Source organism: Fukomys damarensis, unplaced genomic scaffold, assembly GCF_012274545.1.
Source record: "Fukomys damarensis isolate Sample0158 unplaced genomic scaffold, DMR_v1.0_HiC HiC_scaffold_14, whole genome shotgun sequence".
NCBI classification, from domain to species: domain Eukaryota; kingdom Metazoa; phylum Chordata; class Mammalia; order Rodentia; family Bathyergidae; genus Fukomys; species Fukomys damarensis.
The window spans coordinates 28649761-28670969 of record NW_022900926.1 but is presented as its reverse complement, the minus strand read 5'-3'; the positions used below and the strand labels follow the sequence as shown (position 1 = coordinate 28670969).

General features: G+C 37.2%; 1 protein-coding gene across 1 annotated transcript in view; it reads right to left on the bottom strand.

The window, feature by feature from the left end:
* Window positions 1-19328, bottom strand: part of Nox3 (NADPH oxidase 3) — a 55211-nt gene extending 35883 nt beyond the window's left edge. Inside the window, exons 1-7 of the mRNA XM_010625205.2 lie at window positions 19275-19328; window positions 18587-18682; window positions 18366-18476; window positions 17320-17404; window positions 7229-7374; window positions 4596-4777; window positions 1124-1253 (exon numbers count right to left, since the gene is read on the bottom strand). Of these exons, the coding sequence (XP_010623507.1) occupies window positions 1124-1253; window positions 4596-4777; window positions 7229-7374; window positions 17320-17404; window positions 18366-18476; window positions 18587-18682; window positions 19275-19322 (798 nt within the window). The 5' untranslated portion in view covers window positions 19323-19328. The remainder of the gene's footprint in view (window positions 1-1123; window positions 1254-4595; window positions 4778-7228; window positions 7375-17319; window positions 17405-18365; window positions 18477-18586; window positions 18683-19274) is intronic.
* Between the last annotated feature and the right edge of the window lie 1881 nt (window positions 19329-21209).

Here is a 21209-nt window from a genome sequence, read left to right as displayed (position 1 = left end):
GGCCCTAGTCTGTATTCATGAGGTGTGGGAGAGTATTGATTTTTTATGGAGAAGCTGTAGCTGAAAATTTTAGAGAGGCATTCATGTTCTTCATTAATATGCAGGCTGGATAGTGGCTACTGAGAGTTGAGTTTAAGACAGAGACAATCTATACTGGCCTTTAAAAGAACCACAGTCTAATAGGCACATCTATTTTGGTTCTCTCAGTTTTAAACATTCCTTCCAGTAGTTTCATCCTTAAAATCTGGTGCTTAAATTAATATATTAGTTTTTTTCAAAAGCAATTATTTATATTCTTCCTATGTTGATGACTTAATTTCCTAAATCCCCATCATTTATATGCTATTATGTTCTATTACCCCAATTTCTTTATCATACATATTTTAGGCACTGGTTTTTTCCTAGTTTTAATCTCCTAGCTTCATTTATTTTCTTTCACGCATCACCCAGCTGTCCCAAAGGTTTACGTTATCCTAAGGATACTGGAGGAGACTTAATAAGATTATTATCCCTATTTACTTATGCTACCAACTGTAATGAGTACAACATACTCAGGGAATCTTACTTTTGTGATCTGCAGACATTATCATCTACTTCAATTAATTAACTCTATTCTCAGCTTTCATTGTCACCATTTCGTTTATGAGAGATTAATTAGAACAAGAAGTAGATTCATTGGCCACCCCAATGTTTTCGATATCGGTTGTAGAAAGGAAAAAGGTAAGCTTATAAAGAGGGCATGAGTCTCATTTGGTTGAACTTAATCTGAGGTTGAGAAGTGATGCTGTTAATCCTCACAGCAGAGAAGGCAGTTTTCACGGGGACAGGCAAATGAAGATGTCTGAAGTGCAGAGCCATTATTATGCTAGTATGAATCCCTTCAATATCAGATATCCACATTTAAATGTAGGTGAAGAACCCATTTCAAAGCTAAGCAGAGTGCTTTTGGCAGTAAACCTCTTTTAAAATTATCCATAACTTGATTTGTCCATTAGCACACTTAATAAAGAGTTGGCTTTGTCTAGTGGTGACATGGGCTGTTCTTTTTTCAAGCATATAAAAGCTATAGCTATTTTAATTGTAAGGACAGTTATTTTTTAAAAGCTCTTCATTTCATTCTTACCGAAGGTTCCTTGCCAGAAAATTGAGGCACGGGGCATGGGCCAGATGCCTGCCATTCAACGTAGAGGTCTTTGCAGAGCGTGACATTGTGTAGTAGGAGACTCTCTGGAGTTTGGCCTCGAATAATCCGACTTATGAAAAAACACACAATATCAAGCTGATTTTGTGCAGTCTCATTAAACCATAGCTATGTATTCTACCATGGACTCTGGAACAACACTTCCATTTCTTGAAACTGAAGCTGTCACTCATTTCTCTCAGCATCTTTAAAAATAGGCATTTAAAAAGCTTTGGCTAACTTTGAAGATCTCAGAAAAGAAGTGCCCCTCTGCGGTACCCTGTGTTAAATTGAAAGTGTCTATATTAGAGAATTCATAATGAGGGAAATTGTTTGAACACATGCTTTTGTAGATCGTTGAATTTAATTAGGTTTCATCTCTTCCTGATTGCTGATTTGGGCTAATTGGCTAACTTTGTACTATTTGGTTCTTTTGTAGATTGATTTAACTTCTACCCTTCTTAGTTTGTTTCTGAAGACTTAGAAATTTTCAAGTGAAGAAGTCAAAAAAAAATGCCCTGAAAAATGATATTTTCTTCCTCCTGTGACTACTAGTAGACTTATTGTTTGACAGGGTCAAAATAAGTCCCTCTGAAGTGTATCTTCAAGACTGTGTAGATAAATGTAAGAGCAGAAAGAGAAACCAGGCTTCACAAAAGGAGCACTGGATAAAGAGCCTTGTAACCCTGTTGTATTATATTTATCACAAATGCACCTGTGACTGGCCTTTGACAAATCACTTTGGTGTGAACTTCCAAGGTTACCTATTAGTGCTCTGGCTGCAGACCAGATGTGGAGGTCACGTAATATAGGAGTTGCCCAATTCCTACATGTTATGAATAAGATACATTGATTTATTTTGAGAAACAAGCAATTTATAGGCTGAGAAACTTTACTGACCCATATCCTGGGTAGCCTGCCGAGAAGCAGTCCCCTTTTGTATCACAGGACACGGGAAGAGGAGCAATAATGCCTTGGGACATAGGCTAGTGTCAGCTAGAACTGATGTGCTAGCCATCATCCCAGGCTGCTTCATGGAAGTCATCTAAACTTGGTAACAACCCCCCTTTGAGTTCAGTGAGCAAAACTAGCTGCACATCTCCAATGCACAAATGATGTCTAGGCATAGAAAGATGACTAATGAATGGGAGCCAGAGGAAGGACTCTGCAAATTTTAATACCTTCCTTCTCAAGCATTAGGTGACATTTCTCATATAATCTAAAAGAGGCTCCATCGTTCCATATAAGCATGCATTATGTTTTACATTTTTAAAGTATTTTTTAAACTTTCCATCTACACTATTCGTTAATAGGTAGATTAGTGGGCTTTAACACCTTTCAACAATCCCACTTTTACTTGGCATTTTGTATAGAATTTGCAAATTACTTTTGCTGTAAACAGGAGCTGTAAAATATTTCAAGCTGGGAAGATTAAATGAGGCCCTTATCCCAAAATAAGCGTTTGAAGTAGTCTCAATAACTTAAAAGTTTCATCTTATAAAATGTTATTTGGATATTTGAAAAATATCTCCAGTGAAACACTGTCCACTGAAACCCTCTTTTGCTTTGGCGATATACCAGGGTGCAAATGGAAGGGACATGCATTTAGGGAGATGCAGATATAGTTACTAGGGACTTCAAGACACCATGGACTAGCAGGAGCTTCAGAAGTGTGCTATCAGTTATAACAGCCCCAGTGGCTCTGGGATAAGAACCAGTGGCAGAAGGCAGGACTGCCAATCTCTGGGGCAGAACATCAGGATACACCTTCTTCCCTGCCCTGCAAACACAAAGAAATGTGAGATCTCAACATTCCAAAGAGTGAATTGCATATACTTTTAAGATGAAGGAGAATAGAGAGGAAAGCCCTTAGATATGATATAGCAGCATACGTGTGGAGGCAGGCAGAGCAGGTTATGAGGATCAGTAGAAGGAAGGGCAATCTTTTAGGGTAAAATATGCCCCTTCAGATAACTCTGCTACAATGTGCGTGTATCAGACAAGCCGAGGGATGGTGGGAAGCTCTCAGGGAGGCATAGGCAGTGAATAGCAGCTAACTAGTGTGACCCCTTCTAGAAGTGGGAGGCTAAGGAAGGAGGGAGTTTGGAGCAGGTGATTGACTTGTGGAAGTACAAATCCCAACAGGTCCTGAGAAGGACTTCTAGTCATCAAGGCATGTGTCCTTTCTTGGGCCAGGCCATCTCTGCAGCTGTGTATCCGCTTTTCTGGGTTTGCACAGAAATGGAGCCCATCTCTGGTCCATGATCTCCACACTCAGCAGAAGCAGCGAGAGGATAATGGAGAGCAGCAGCATTCTGCTGCTGTAGGAAGCAGAGCAAGGGCTGCTAGCAAGCCACACAAGTGTTTGAGCATTGCTGGGAACATTCTCAAAGGGGATGAGAATAACTTAGAAAAGTGAGCAACTGTTCTTTTCTTCAAAGCTTTGTTAAGAGAGATTTACTTGTCTAAAGCCTGGTGTCCTAGATCTGACTCTGCCATTCATTTATTTTAGACCTCAGTGCCCTGTTTAGTCCTCTGAACATCCAGCTAGGTCTTCCTCATGAACTGAGATAACTACACCTTCTAAATTCTTCATACGCATAAAAGTGCTTTGAAAGCTGTAATATGGAAAAAAATATCAATTTATTAAGTAATTAAAAGGTTATTGCTAGGTAACAACTAATTAATCCAGGGCTGTTCATGTTTAAAGAATTTGAAAACATTTTAGTTGAGGGCAAGCACATTGTACACCCTCATACACTTCAGATGCTTGTCCAGCTTCAAGAGGAATGGGTGCATAGTTATCAGGCAGGTGTTAAATCCCAGAACAGCATCTTTGAGTGTATTAATCTCAAAAAGGTTCAAGTACAACATCGTATGGGATGTTTGAACAAAGAAGAATCCCAGCAGTCAATGGAGAAACAGCCTGAGAGAACTCAAAGAGCTTTTTCCCCTCTCTAATGACTAGCTCAGGTCAGAGTGGCCATTTCACACTCTGTCCCCACACTGTCCCCTCCTGCATACTGGGCTGCCGAGTTGATAGTTTTGGTTAAGCAGAAGTGAAATGTTGGTGTCAAAAATATATCTCCTGACTAATCCCATGTAAACTGGATTGAAGAAACTGGTACTGAATGAAATAGAGATCTACTGTCATCCACACTCATTAGAATTCCTGAATCTGATAAACATGTCAAGAGTTACTAACAGAATCAGCTAGGAAAAATAAGTATAACACTACTCCATCTATGTAGCTTATTTTCTGTGTTGCAAGAAGTTTGTCACAGTGAATGTGTGTTTTCACATATGTGTCCTTTAGTCATTGCACGTCATATCCCTCCACAAAAGGACTTCCCAAGATTGTTTTGAAGTTTATAGAGATAAAAATCTTAACATACCGAGTATTGTGTGGACTTACCCTGCCCCATGAATAGCCAGACTGATAAAGAAGATGATGAAAACATGGTGTGTGTACCAGAACAACTCATACGAGGACTGTCTGATGAACTCTGTCGAAGAGGTCATGATCAAGATCAAAGCCAGAGAGACCACCAAGCCAGTAGTGCCTGCTATTTTTGTTAGCCACTCGGTGATTGTGTTCTAAGAGAAACGAATGCCACATTAATGTCTTAGTACATTTTTTGTATTTTTAGTGTCAGTGCTTAAGGGTCAAAGTCAAGAGCCATACTCAGAAGCATATTAGCCTCAGAAGGGTCAAGAAATAACTTTTCTTACTCTTCCTTTTCCTGTCTTACAGTAGACATTTGCTTTGCTGAAATTTTATATAATGCCATGACAATAATTACATTTTTCCACTTGTATAAATTAATTTTCATGTCAGAGTTACTGTGCTGAATTGAAATTAGTACAAAATATAAAGAGAGCATTTTAAGATACAGTGCTGCAAATTAAATCTGAGTTTTAAGTTTTTAATTTTTAAAATGAAAATGTGGATCACTGTGCTTAATTGCATTTTAACATTAATAAACACGTTTTTTGAGAGATCCCTCAGGGGCATTCTTAATAAAGCAGCTACATACTCTGTTCCTCTCGTAGTTATTCCTTGCTCTTACTTTTTAATTGGAAGGACCATGACTTGCATTTCTTTCATGCCACCTCAGGGGGCCTGAAATATGGCTTGATAAATCCTAGGTGATCAATAAAGACACAGCTATTCTTACCTTGTGGATACTTCCAAAAGGCCAGAATTTTGACCTCTTAGTGCAAAAGACAGTTAACTAGCCTTTTAGAATATGAGTCATAACACATTTTGTTTTTATGGTGAGTTTCCTACATCCTTGTCTATTCATTAGTATTCGTACATTATGCTACTATAGTTGAGCTGACCATGAGCTCAATAAACTCACACTATATCTTTTGTCAGTAAAACCTCATTAATTTGGACTGCTTTGAGATCTGGAGGTAATTTGAACAGGGACTTCTCCATTGTTTATTGTTCTTTGTAGAGCAAGAAATGGAAATAAAATTGAAAAGGGTATGTCTCAAACATTTAGAAGCTTTTTTGCAAGTACGCTTAGGCATTTTAGAAATCCATTTACAGCATATTATGTGCTAATTTCAAATCATCCTTCTTTGACTATTAAAGCAAATCTTCACTTTTTTTAGCAACACATTTATAGACTAGTTTGAGTTGCAGTGAATCCTCTCTGAAGCAATCCCAATGCATCTTTTTTGAAATGCTCTGTAATGTATACTTTCTGTTATTGATACTCATCTCTCTCCAAACACCCTAAATTAGAGGGTTTTCTGAGCTTAATTAGTACTTACATAGTGTATTGCTTCTGAAATTTTGAAATAACTGTTCTGGGAGTAGCTTAATTATATTGTTCAATAGCTTTAAAAGTTATTTATAATAAATACTGTTTATTATACAGCCTCTTCATAATGTTGATATTTCTCCTTGGGTCTGTGTAGCTGTGAATTTCCAGAGCCTGCATGGGGTTCAGCATTATCCCCAGTAGGTGCCCAGAAAAATGCTGTGACTTGACTAAGTGATATCAGGGCATCCCCACATTCTTGGAACATCTGGAGCTTTGATTTACAACTGTGAAATTTGTGCTTCTAATTGCTGTCATTTAAGAAAAGGTAGCTCACTTTGATCAATGGCCTCATATTGAAAATCATCTTGGAATAATTAGGAATTTGACAGGGAAGAATCTTCCCCCAAAAAGACTTTTTGGATTTTTCTTCTATCAAGGAAAGCTATTTGAGGAAGATGGCCACTTTTACAGTGATTCCCAGATAATAATGGACAGATTTTTGTTTCTGGAGCATATTGTCTTAAGGCTTTACTTGGGCAATATAGATATTTTAAAAACCTGGTCACTACGGTAGACGTATTTCAATATGATTGTACATGGAAAAGACTTTGATCAACTACAAAAAAAAGAAAGTGGTGAATTGGGGGAGAGGATTGTCCTTACCTCTGAAGGGAAATTGCTGGGGCTATATTTTTGCTGTTTTTTTTCCCCTTGTTCACAGGTTCTGTTCCTCTGTGTATATAGAAAACTAGCATTATTGGTGTCACTAGCCATGTAGGTCTTATTATAAGATTAGCTTTTGAGCCCAGTATCTGATTTGGCAAATCCATTATTCACATGTGCCAAAATATGAGGCATATGAAGAGATCCAGAAAACAATTTGCAAATTGAAAATGAAAACATTTTATAATCTTTGGATATAGATGGCACCTTAGTCTTTATGAGTATAACATCAGTGAAAAAAGTCTGACTATAATCTGCTTTTAAAATTTAAAAATATTAGGGCTTTAACAGGTTATTGCATTTTTTAAGGAATGCATGCACATTTTCTTAATTAAGTGGCATATATTTTTCTCCTTGTGCATAACCTCTCAGCATTAATGGTTGAAAAGTAACTTTTTAAAAAAGAAATTGAAATTGTTGTTAACATTTGGCAAAAACTTCTCTCCATCTTGTTGTTGAAAGTTTTTGAAATATATTGTTCCTGATGAAGGGATGGGAAAAGGAAAGATTTTTCAGAAGGCCAGCTATTTAGCATGCAAAAACTCACCATGTGGAAGGTTCGGACAGGGTTGAGGTAACTCTCATTGGGAGTGTTGCCAAGTTTAGAAAGTGCAGCCATGAGTTCCTGGGTACCTTCTGACTGGCTAAGGTGGAAGTGCTCCATGTTGAACAAATGTGCCACAGTGTGGATCGCTGAGGATGAGGGGACAACATTAGACAGGCACCATTTTGTCCTTTGCATTTTGTCCTTTGTAGTTACTCAGAACTACTGTGTCCTGTGTTAATGTCTCTCTGTTCTTCTTTTTGTAATCTCCAAGGAAGAGTGATTTATTTGGGCCTCTTTCCTAGTGTCTTGGTTAGAGTGGATTAAATACTTCTGAACATGGTATATGGCTTACCACATTTGTTTTGTTATATTAAGAAATGTAATTATCAATTCATCATAATTTAATTCTAAGCATATAGTCATTCTAGAAGAGGAATACGTCTTGTCACATCACAACATTGTTATCTATGAAATATAATTCTTAAGTAAAGAAAATATATGGATGCAGATATAAGTATGGAATCTCCTTAAAGCAGAAAGCATTATTCTAGAATACTGTACATCATATACACTGATATATATTTGCACAATATATATCATTGACAGCAAGGAAATTCTCTTGTAGACCTTATATTTTCTGTTCTTTGCTTTACATATTTTAGCATATATGTGCTTATACCTCTACAATGCACATATTTGCATGTGTTTTTCCTACTGTACTTAAATAAGCAAGTACTTATGGAATAAAAATATTTCTATATTCCTTAGAAGTAAACTGTTTTCTGGTTCTGAGAATTAGTGCTGTTTAAATTTTAGATGAAGAGAAAGGGCTCACAAGCATTATTTAGCCTGAGGATTCTGTCTTTCCTGCCTTGTGAAATCTGTTGGGAAGACTGTGGTTACAACATCTAGATCACCACACGCTATTGCTTTGGCATTCTAGCTGGGTGCCCAGTTGATGCATGCTGCTGATATAAGACTGAAATCCCCTGTCTTCCCTGTCCTCCTCTTCCTTCCCATCCTCCTCTTTTTCTTCCTCCTCCTCCTCCTCCTTTCCTCTTCCTTCCTCTTTTTGCTGTACCCACCTTGAGAAGTAATAGGACATACTATATTATCCTCTACACAAGTTATGGGTGGATTATACAGTTCTCTATGGCTGTTCACTTTGGGTGGAAGTATGGAGGAGTAAAGGAGAAAATAGGACCAGAAGAAACTTTCTTTTTTTCCAGTACTGGCAGTATAACTTAGCACCGTTTGGTTGTGAGGCAGGTGTGGTGCCACTGAGCTAAATCCCTGGCCCAGAAATTCCTAATATTTGTGTCATTTTGGTCCCTGTAGTTCTATCAACATATTTATTTAGAAATATCATTTTCTATTTAGCAGAATTTTTCTCCTTTTTACTTGTGTTCTTTCCATTGGAGTCAGCCCTCATTCTTCTTTGCAAAATTATACTAGTGCTTTAAGACCCAATTCAGAAATTGTTTTCTATCACAGATTTGTGAACTTCATAGGCACATGTGCTACTTTGATTATAGCATTTCTCAGAAATTATTGTTATGAGTATTCATTTATATTTGTGTCTCCCCAAGGGAGTTTGTTTCCTCAAGTCTTATTCATCCTTGGAACCTCAGCCCCTGGCACATTGTTTAGCACCTAGTTTAGTATCTAGTAATTATTTGCTAAGTGACTGTGAAATTACAGAAAGAAAGAAGGAAAATAAAGGGTCAGGAAATCAATCGATTCAACATAGACTGGAGACATACATGTATTTTTTGGTGTATTTTCTTACAGCCTTTAAGTTGAAAATCAAGTCAAGCATGCTTTTAATTGAGGTTCACCAAAAAGTAAAGGACATGATAGCATTTTACCATCTGTGTTGTTTACAGCGTCTTCTATGAGTTCATTGAGGCTTATATACCCAAGAGTGTACATTTTCTCCTTAGATGTTGCTATGGTTTGGTTGAACTTTGTTTCTTAAGGGTTTAGTTAAGAAACATGTTAGAAGGTTGGTCATCAATGTGGTAAAGTTAAGCAGAGACCAGACCTTTAAGAGGTGGGTCTAGCAGGAGGTCATTACTGGCTGTGTTCTGTTTCCTGTGTTCTGTTTTCCTGTCTCATTGTATGGTGTTTTCCCCTAAATGTGCTCCAGCCATGGTGCTGTGTACCATATGATTCATTCAAAGGGGCCCTTGCCAGAACTGGGTTCATACTTGGAATTTCTACCTCCAAAATTATGAACTAAACAAACCTCTTTTCTTTATAAAATACTCAGCCTCAAGTATTTTTTTACAGTTATGGAAAATGGACTAATACAAGTAATTCTTTCAATATGTAGACATAGCCATGTCTATGCAGGGACTGCCTTGTTTAGTCAGGTATCCACAAGGCTGGAAAAGCTTATCTAACAGCAGTTATCTCCAATACAAAATACACAAAATGGGAAATGTTTGCTAAATTGAACACAAATGTTGTTCACCAGTATTTCTAGTTGCTGTTTTCTATAATTACCTCAAACTTTTAAAAAAAACAAACAGTGTATCTCATAGCTAACAAAAATTGAATGCTTACTATATAGCAGGTACTGTTATAATTGCTTTGGGTATAATATCAGTATTAGTCGTCAAGCATTAGTCCTGTTTGACAGACCAGTATTCAAAAAGTTAATGGCAAAGGTGGGTTAAAACTGTTTATTGACTTCAGGGCACTGGCATTGGCATTTATGCTGTGTTGCTTGTATTTATTAATTAAAACAGTATACCTTACTATTTACTCAAAACTAGTGTCTAATATGAGTTTAGATAAAACTCTGAATGGCTTACTTGTAGTCTTTAATCTAGAATCAAGCTAATGACTGATAAGGGCATGCAAAGTTTTCATATTGTTGGTTGGCATAAATGTTTCTTTTCATTCTGCCCTTTTCCCCCTCATGTCTCTGTTCCTACCAACCTTTGATTTCCCCCATGGACTAAAGCTCTCCACATAGGGACCAGAGCTGTTCCCATTTTATGGGGCTGGAAGCTGTCTTGGTTACTTTTGTCATTGCTGAAACAAAATGGCCAACATCTAAAATTAAAGGAGGAAAGTTTTATTTAGCTCACAGTTTGTAGAGGTTTCTGTCCATAGACAATTCGCTACAATGCAAAGTGGCCAGGCAGAGGCATCACGGGGAAGTAGTCCATGACAGAGCAGGCAGCAGATAGTGAACTAGTAAGTAGCAAACAATGGTAGCAGCAAGCCCATCTTCTTTGTGTCCCTTTATATCCATCCAGGCCACTCACCTTTTGGGTAGTGGCACTCACACCCAGCTTGGCCCTTTCCTTTATCACCCAGAGCTATGCAAACCAATCAGTGGAGGTCTTAGTTACTTTTCCTACTCAAGTACTCAACACCCAAAATTAAAGAAGGAAAGGTTTATTTTGGCTCCCAGTTTGTAGAGGTTTCAGTTCATATTTGGCTGACTCCAAGGTAGGGCGGAATAATAGGGGGGCATCAGGGAGGAGAAACAGTCTATGGAAAAGCAGGGACCATCAGTGAAGTAGCAAGCAGGAAGTAGCAGGCCACAGGCAACAGGCTGTGACCCTCTTTCTGTCCCTTATATCTTATTCAGGCTACCCAGCCTTAGCGAATAGAGCACTCACATCCAGGGTGGGGCAATTTAATCCTAGCATCGAACCATGAATCAATCCCAACATCACATCCTTGATACCAGCAGCACATGCCCTAGATCCAGCCACCTCATAAAAGCATCAGCGAGACTGCATGAGACTTTGGGGAGACATCTAGATACAAGCTGTAACAGTGGACTAATTTGGTAATTATACAGTCATAATCCCAGCATCAAACAATTTAATCCAAGATTCACACACCCTAGAACTAGCCCCCTTCAAAAAGCCCCATCTATGACTGCATAACACTTTGGGTGGAAATCTAGGTACAAACATAACAGAAGCCAAGTTTCACATAGTGAAACTTGTGTTACCATTGTATAATAGGACTGTGTTACCATTGCATAATCCACATGTGGCAGTCAGAAGGAGAGTACAGAATAAATTCTCCTTTTTATTATTCTATTTTTATAGCTCTCTTCTCCTGTGCAATGAGTTGTTGATCACAATCTGTTTTCTATTAGATTGATTTCCACCTGAGAATTTGACACTGTTAAACTACATTTAAGTATGTGAATGGAATGAACAAAAACACTGAACTATTTATTTATTCTTATTGCCAGGTCTCTCCTAAAAGAGCCAAGGAAACTAATGAAGTAGGATAAAAAAGACCAAGATATTTTTCAAGAGGTAGCTTCCCAGGGAATATGCTGAACACTGTTCTCCCCAGTATTTTCATGTACTTTAAAATTCATATTTTAAATGTTCCTTTGCTTCAGTTCCCTCTATTTTTGTTTTCATTTTACAATGTGTAAAATAAAAAAGTGAATATTTTATAGTATAAAAAAGTGAATATTTTATTTATCTCAGGAATTTTCAGAGTGAAAACTGCTTATGCCCATTTTGTTTGTCTAAACATTTTATTTCTCTCTTAGGTATGATCCTAATTTCATTGTGATCTTGACTCAGAACTAACGATGCCAGATACTAGTCCAGGCTGTTGGGATTTGATAGTCACCAGGGGAGTCATTATTTTCACCCTTTTCCAGATATCATATTTTCTATTCTTTCCTTTACATATATATATGTTAGTCTTTTTCATATGAATAACTGTACTGTCTATGTTATGGTGACAGCTGCTTTAGAGATGTGATAAAACACTGATGTGACTTGATTTTTCTCTATTAGTCATCAACATCATTTCATGTTATTAGGGTTTTTAATTTTTTTTTTTTTTTTGTGGCACCAGGGATTGAACTCAGGACCTTGCACTTGCGAGGTAGGCACTGTGCCACTGAGTTGAATCCCCCACCCTCATGCTATTAGGTTTAATGCTAGTCTGTAGCAGAAAGAATACTGAAGTTGACACTTCTCAATTGTCTAATTTATTCCACCTGCTGTTTTGTCACCTGTAAAGGATGTAAATTGGACAAAAACTACAAGGTGATCAAAATATATACCGAATGTTTAAAATTTAAAGTTTTTTCTTTTTACAATAAGAGATACATTGCCTTTAAGCTACCTTAAAATGTTGCTGAGTTTGAATACTTATCTCATCATTCCTGCTACTTCCTGGAGCAGTTCTGTAAGTTCGCTCTCATGAGTTGCTTCGTTGTGACGTCCTGGCTTGATGTCCTGAATCAATTCCAAATGTTGACCTTTCACGGTCATTTTGACCTTGGGGAAGAGGCATAAATCACATAGTGCCAGATTTGGTAATAAAGTGGGCTGGAGATATGCCATAATTTTTTTATGAGCCTGCCTTTGCATGGAATGGCACTTGGCGGCAGCACACACCATATTTTTTGTCATATTTTGCAAAGACACTCGTGAAAGAGGACTTGCAAAACTGCTCCAGAAAGTGGCAAGAGTGGTGAGGCAAGTGTGTTTGAAATGATGGGGAGGATTTTGAGAGGGATTGACAGCAATGTACCTTTTACTATAATAGTTTCTGTTTAATTTAAATAGCAGTTGTATGTCTTGATCATCTTTTGTATATATCTTAGCTTCTTCCTTCCAGCTGTGTGGCTCCTGTTATTTCTGTGAAGTTAACTGGGAAGGTTTTTTTTTTATCCAAATGGGATCTATCTGTACACTAATATGAAAGTAATACAAATGTGAAATTCATGTTTTGTTTCAAAAGCAACACTAGTTTAGATGGAGCCCTTGGTCTTATAGTAAATTCAATGCCATCAGCTCCTCAGGTGAACTTAGTCTGGTGCACTGGGGCCTTTCCCTGGTTAACATTGATGTGTGTTTAGAAGAGTCCAAGATGCTGACTTCCATAATCCACTCAAATATGCCAGGTGAAAAGGTGCTACATTTGAACAGTTGTATAATGACGTTTTCTCACTAAACTTCTTTCAAAAGAGAGCAGCAATCTTGGAAACTGTACAAATACACAGTTAATTGGTGTGTGAACTTCTGAGTTCAAGTAAGGAACTTTTAATCGAACAGTGAACCAAAATATCATAAAGTATACAATTAGAGCCAGTTGCTCTGAAAAAGTTCCCTTTGCTTCTTATTTTTCTAGAGATCACAAGAAGCATAATTGAGGGGAATCTTGGAAGCACGGTCAGTTATAGCTGTCTCAGCCTGCCTGTCAGTGATAATAGTCATTTCGGAGTTAGCCCCTCTTAATTAAGTGCCTTTGGAAACAAGGACCTGGGACAAATGTTGTCTGTGCTTCTGCCGCCAGAATCTGGCTGAGATTTTCAAATCTGTGGTCTGATTTCTGTAGGATGATCCATGATTTTGGTGTCATGCATCTGTGAATCTTGTTCGGCAAGATTGAGGGTAGTACCTTCATGGAGCTCTGAGGACCCCAATCAGAAATATTTACATGCATTTTTTAGGGGTCAGGACTTGGACAGTTTGTGTCTTTGGATCCTTTTTAATTTGAGGCTTCTGAATCTTTATTTTTTCAGTACCTTTCTTCTGAGCTCACTCCTCTCAACCTGCCCTGTTCTGTTTATTGATGTTTGTAAACTAATTTTAGTAACTCATCAGGAACTGCACTCAGGGTAATTGCATACCCCTGAAACCTGGCAGGCACAAGTCACAGAATTTGCCAGAAAGAGCTGCCTGGATCATATTTTACAGCCTCTTTTGATGGAAAATCAGGTTCAAAGTACTACTTTTCAATTGAAAGTTCTTCAAGGTCTACTATGGACCAGGAAACTCAGAAAGATCCACATTAATAAGAATGGAGAGGATGTGTAACTATAATTTTTATACCAGTGGGGTTATAGTTCCCTGAAAATGATTTATTAGTGGTTGAAGAATGCTCCAGCAGCTCTTATCATAGGCAGGCAAGCAGGAAGGCAGGAAGCCAAAGAAGGGCTCCTGTCACTGCCTTTTCGGCGATATCCTTGATTACAGATACCATTGCTTTGCCTCTTTCCTCCTCCTCCCTAGCCTACTTCCACCAGTCTCTAATTACATCCTTTAATGATCTCACCAATTAAAGCCTACAGTTCAACTTCTAGGGGAATGGATGAGAAATTAGAGGTTGGCATGCACACTTCAATGTGGATGCATTTCTTCCAAGGTTACACACCTCTATTAAGTCAGCCAGCTATTTGAAAAGCCACATAATGGGCAAGGCTAATAAAACAAGTGCAGGGACATTGCAGCAGCTCCCAGAAGGACAAATGTGAAAAGCAAGGTATATCCATGAAACTAGGACTCAGCATGTTTGTTTGTTTTTTTTTTTCTAAAAACGCAGTTGCCAGATGAATTTCTTCGTTAATGTGAAATGCAATAATTGCTTTGTCAAGGTTTGGGAGAAGCAGAGAGCTCTTTCCATCCTCCTGCCTTTTCCACAGTGGAAACCACAGCAGCAGGGCTGGTTGCCATGGAGGTGGGGACCAGCACTTTGCTCTTAGACACAGCTTTGAGATCTGGTGAAGCCCCTGGAGATGGTTGGAAGGAATGCAGAGCAGTGGGAATTCAAGAGGAAGTGGATTGCAAAGAATCTTTGATGCTCTCCAGGGATTTGTGAGGGAAAGAGGAAGAGAGAACATCCTGTTTTTTTTCTTTTGCAGTGGAACGTGCCTATATTATCTTGACTTATGGTATTATTCTAAATCACTTCATTCCCTACACTGTTTCTTCCTTTCAAAGCTGCTCTCAGCTCCCTGAACAACTGACGCAGTTTCTTCTTATACCTTTTTCAGTGATTCTTTTAACTTCTCTTGCCTACTGGCCAAATCCTATTCATCTTTAGGTTTGACCAAATCTGTTGACAACCCATTATCTGCCAAGTACCAGGGAAGCCAAGACATGTGAAGCACAGTGTAAGTCCCTGAGACTAAGGAGAGTCTGAAAATTGTCACTCTATGGTAAGAAGTGTGACATGAATCCTGAAAGTAAGGGGTCTGCAGGAGGAGGTGGACTGGGCAGTGGGTTCTCTGGATATGGTGGTAATCTGACCCAGAGAAGATGATGAAGGAGAGGCACAGCATGTTGGGCAAAGCGGACACTTTGAGCAAAGGCACAGAAAGCTCTGGATATGGATGCAGTGGAAAAAGCAAGGTGGGTATGGTCAGAGGTGCACTGGGGCAGCAGCTGGGGTTAGACTGAAAGAATGTGTCTGTAATCCTGTGAAATTTGGATTTGATTTGATTTGCCATAGCAGCAAGTGAATGACCTTGTATTCTACAGATTTCCAAAAAGTTCCAGTTCTAACAATAATCTACACATATTGTTAACCTGGATAAATGTATTACTTTTCTTTAATTTACAGAGAGCATAAGAAACTCAATCTAAGATTAAACAACTAACTAGTAGCAAGGCTATAATATAACTTGGTATTCTGATTCTAGTCAACTGCTGCCACACTTAATTGTACTCCATCCTAAAATAAGTATTGAGCACATTAATGTCAGAAAGCTATAGGTCCTATCAGAGTATCTTGCACTTGGAGATGTTCAGTTGATTTACTTACTGATGCATCTATGCTATTCATATGTGATTGCACAAAAGAAATATACATACCCAAAGAAGAAAAATATTCCAAAAACAAAATTTCTTTTATTCTTTACTTCATTTTTTGATGGAAGTCCCCTTCCCCTCTCTATAATGTCTTTACAACTTTCTCTTAGAGCCTGATTCTGCCTTTAAGGTATTGTATGGCAATAATACTCTTCTTGCTATTTCACTGTACTATGCCACTCCGTTTAAAGCAAAAATGAAGGATTCTTGAAGCTTTGAAAGGAAACCTAGAGGTTCCTTGAGTTCCTTTTCTGATGAGCCTACCTAGGAGCATTCTGGTCTCTATTTAGACACGACCTACAAGGAAGGGAACTCAGCATCCTTAGGTTACTCTAATTCTAATTTCAGATAAATTTCAAGGTCTGGAAAAGACTTGTATTGCTGTGCTGAAATCTGCTTCCTTGGGATCTTATTCCTTAGGTTTTCATTCACCCACCAAAGGCTCTTCTCACACTATCCTATATTCTGGGACATGAGAAGAGGCAGCCCTGTTCTTTGCTCTCTGTCCTTCAGCTTTTCTGTGGGACATCATGTCTTTTTACTGTGATTTCTTAACAAACCACAAAGACCTTCTGCAAAGCACTTCTTGGGTTGGCTTAATCTTATGTTGAAGACAGTCAATGGGGAGAATCTTTCCCTCATGTCTCACTGCACATCCAAAGTTGTGTTAATTGGCACTTGGGCACCGTCTGTCATGTCTTGTTGCTTAATTAAATTCACATTTGTATTGAGTGTTCCCTTTACTCTGCTATTTTTTTATGCATGAGAGGATAAAAACAAATGAGGAAAACATTTTATAGTTAAATTAGTTTGAGGGAAACAGTCCCGAATCATAACTCTTTATCACTGTGATAGCCTTTTATTTCAGTGTCTTTGTTTTCCAACAGTACTGCAAGCCAGCCGGTCATTGTTCTTTTTCTTACTAGTATCTCACCTTGGCCTTGGATGCTAATTTCCACTGCTTTACACTTCTTGAATTAGAAGCATAATACTGACAATAGCACTTTATATGCCAATAAAGATTCATATCTTTTCAAGATCTTATTTCCACTAGCTCAATACTACTCAGATCCTAATTCATATGACTTTCCTTTTCTTTTTACTGCCCCTGATACCATTTGATAGTCAATCTCCTATGTGTGAGATTTTGAGCATGGATCAATTTTATTTCTGATATGAATTATAATGAATAACAAAGTATCAATTTTTGAAGTAGGTATTTATGATTGTATTATCATCTAACCAACTGTTCACAAATGAAAAGGAAATTTCACTAACTTTGATAAATTGAAGATTTGGGATGGAAAAACTTGTAGAAACGTATAAATCAGAAATTGAAAAACTCATTTGTATAATAAGTTTTATGTGGTCAGCTGGAAGATGAAAATTTCTTTTACCTAAGGGTGAGATTTGGGGGGACGGGATTAAACAGTATTATGAACTTAGACATTAAATATTATAAAATCCATTATGTAATTAATGAGTACTTACTTGCATTAACAGCTATCCCATAGGCAACCAGCTTGTGGAATTTGAGATTTTTGTCTAATTGCCTGCTCCAGGGTCCCTTACAGCACTAGAGTAACAACAAAGAAAGAAAGAAAGAAAGGAAGGAAGAAAGATTTGATTTAGGGGAAAATAACAGTGACAACAGCATCATGAGAGTTGAGGGGGACTCAGACTCTGCCTCTAAAAAGTGAGGCTATAGGACACAGAAGTCAGTGTCAAGTAGGCAAATGGCAAAATAACATGCTATTACTGTACTTCCTGAATTTCAATTTGATAAAAATAAATTGACTTGGTAGTTCTCTAGCTATAATTCAAAACTTTTGAATAAACTTTTTAACAACTATAAATACCTTACTCAGCTTCTTTATTTAGAAAATGTAGGTGATAAACATTATCCTCAACTATGTAGCTAACATAATTTATAACTCATTCCTTATCATAAAAAAAGGTTCTCTGTGTATCTATAGTATCTGATATGAATACAATCATAATTGCATAATAAATAGTAACATCTAGTAAAGGTTGTTCAGAGTCTTATTTTCTGTATATTATTGTGTTTAACAGGAGACACAGGTTAAGTACAGTGAAACCATATAATTAGAACATATCTCATTACTACCATTAGTTGTCAAAATAGACCTACTAAAATCTAGGTGATGAGATTGCAATTGTGGTCAGAATTCAGATGTTTTCTGGGTGGCACTTGCATCAATTGCTTATGTGTCTGTTTTCAACCAGAAATGGTAACAGTCCAACCTGTTGTAATGTTTCCATCTCCGTGAGACAGATATACCAGGAAAGGTTTGAGCATTGAGTCAATGTCATGTAAGAAGTCAATGGCAAAGCAAAACTCAAAGTAGATGTATCAAAACATTTTCAATTTTAGCCACTCTATTCCTCTTGTAGAGAAACAAACCTAAGTTTAAACGAGATTCTTGGACATTTTATAGTAAAGTACATCTTCTTTTAAAGTAACATTTGCATTGGTAAGTCGTGAAACAGATTCTTTCAAATATTTTAGCACTTACCGTACTTGTTCCTCTCACAAGTGAGATTAGGTTCCGACTGACAGGTAATAGAATTAGCATACAGTTAAAATTCAGGCACAGTGCAGATGCTCGTGCCCATGCTAGAGTTGACTGTCCATAAGTGAAGAAACAAAAGAGTTGCAATGAAAACAGGGAAGTCCAGGAAGTGGAATGCATTTTGTTTCTTGAAATGGTAATCCACAACCACCAAGTCTACTTACACCCAGAATAACTCGTGTATAAAAGAAAGACTCCTCCTCTTCATACCAACAGAATGTGTCGATGAACAGAAACAAATTCACTCCAAGCCATGAGAGCTAGATAGGGTGAGAAGAGACCCAATCGATACCATCTTCAACCTTTTCCTCTACTCAAAATCACCTCGGATTCTTCTTTAAAAATGAAACAAAAAGCTTTTCAAGATTAATCAGGACTGCTCCATGCATTTATTTGTTTGAGACTAATTTTTAGCAGACAATTATAACTATGAAGTTTGTAAAAAAAAGATTTTAAATTTGTAGGGGTCAATTTCAAATAACTTAATGAGGAATATGTAACCTTCCTTAGTTAATATTGCTTTAACATGATGACATGGAAGGACTCTTTAAAGTACTCTGCAAAGATTCCAATTTCATTGGCTAATTCAAAGATTTCATTTTATTTAGAGAAACTATTCCTATATTATGCTAAAGCAAACCACTCTATCTTAAAATAATTAAAAGCAAAGTCAATCAGAAAACAACTTTGCACAATTCTATATGGGTGTGCTAAATATATCTGCTGAATGTTTTCTAATAAGTTTTATTCTATTAACTAATATTTTAAGAATTAATATTTTAATGCTCCTAGAATGTCAGAGCCTCTTTATATGTATATAATTAAATCTTAATAACAAAGTATGATACTTACGACTACTATGATGGAGAGACCCTCATTCACCATACAGCACACCATCATGACACTTTTCCTCTGTTGCTATCAGCCAATTATTCCTTTCAGTCACCTGCACCTGGATTTTGTGTGCTTAGTAAGGATTTCCCTGCCAAATTATTTCATCTTTTGTGTCTTGGGAAGTACCTACTGAGAGCAGTTCTCGAAGAATTTCTAATTAAGGACTGCTTGCCAAAGGCACATCACCATGCTGACATGCCTCATGACCTGGGTAAATACAAGGCACACCTCTGTCTAATGATACCCCTTTTCAAAGATTGCATAAGAAAAGAAGGCTCATTTTATTAAATTGTCCTCATGTACTTTATAGCCCATTCATTTTCTACATGATTGCAGTCAAGATGTTAATAAATCTGTATGTAAATTTAAGAAGTAACCTAACTGCTGAAGACTACAGACAGCAAAGCACTTTTATTTCAGCTTTCTCTAGTTTATGTTTATTTATTGTTTTCCTCCCTCCTTCAAAAAAAGCTCTCCAGAGAGGACAAATGATGAGGCCCAAATAAATATAGATTAAATAATCTTTCAGAATATGGTGAAAAATAATTATTCTAAAAAGAAAGCACACAGGAAAAATCTAAAATTGTGATTATAGAATATAAAAATAAGCTCTTTTCCTGGTGAGATAGATGGAATTCCCAATTCTAATACTACTTGGTATACCTAAGCGGTAGGCAAGAATATTTCTTTTCATACTTTGGCAATCCCAGGAGTGGCTGCATCTGAGCCTGATCATTCTCTGATTTTGTGTACTCTAGTAGGCACAGTTATCCCAACTGAAGCAATTTTCTGGCTAGTTCTGGTCCAAATATTTGTTTAAATTTATAGATAATTAAAATGAAAATGGGAGATTTAAAAGATTTTTTTCTGTTCTTTTTATATAAAAATTTTTAGTACATGTCTATTATACATAATGAATGCATTCATAATGGGGTATTGGTACACATACATATCACATTTTTCTGCTTTAGAAATATATAAAAGCATAGGTATTTTGACAGTATTAGCTTCAGATTAGGATACAGTTAATAAAATATGTTCATTCGTTTCTTTAACAATGAGAAATAAAAAGAAAATCTTCATATTAATTTCTTTAAGCCAATAATCTTCCATGATGAAATGATTTGTTATTTCTGAAGTGCTTAGGATTTACATATCTTAGAGACCTTATTTAGTTGGGTTATAAAAATTAATTCAGAGAGAATACATCCAGGAATTTATGCTAGCTTCTATTTTAGATTCAGGGAGTATGAAGAAGTTTTGAAATTTCTCATCCTTCTATACTCTTCACATACTATTATAAATGAGAAATGTGTATTGCTTGTTATGGTTTGGATCACAAATGTGGTAAAGGCTTGGTTACTAGGCTGTGGCACTACTGGGAGGTGGTGGAACCCAGTGGGATAAAGTTAAGTCATTGGGAGCATGCCTTGTGGGGGATATTGGTACCAGGTCCTCTTCCTCTCTCTCTCTATTTTTTTTTTTTTTTTTTTTTTGGTTCTGGGGATCAAACTTGGGCCCTTGCACTTGCAAGGCAGGTGGCGAAACCACTGAGATAAATCCCTGGCCCTCTTCCTCTCTTTTTTGTTCCCCAACTATCATGAGTTCAACTGACCTCCTCTGCCACATGCTTTGTCTCACTATGGACCCAACATCATGGTACCAAGTGACCATGGACTGAAGTCTCTGAAACAGTGAGCCAAAAAAACAATTTCCTCCTTTTAAATTGTTTATCCTTGGTATTTTATCACAGTGACATACTAAAGAATGATATGTCAAATTTGTTGTTAGTTGCTCAGAATATCTTTAGTACTTCAGTAAAAATATAATTTAAAGGTTTATGCTTAACCGGTAATCTCTCTCTCTCTCTCTTTTTTTTTTTTTTTTTTTTTG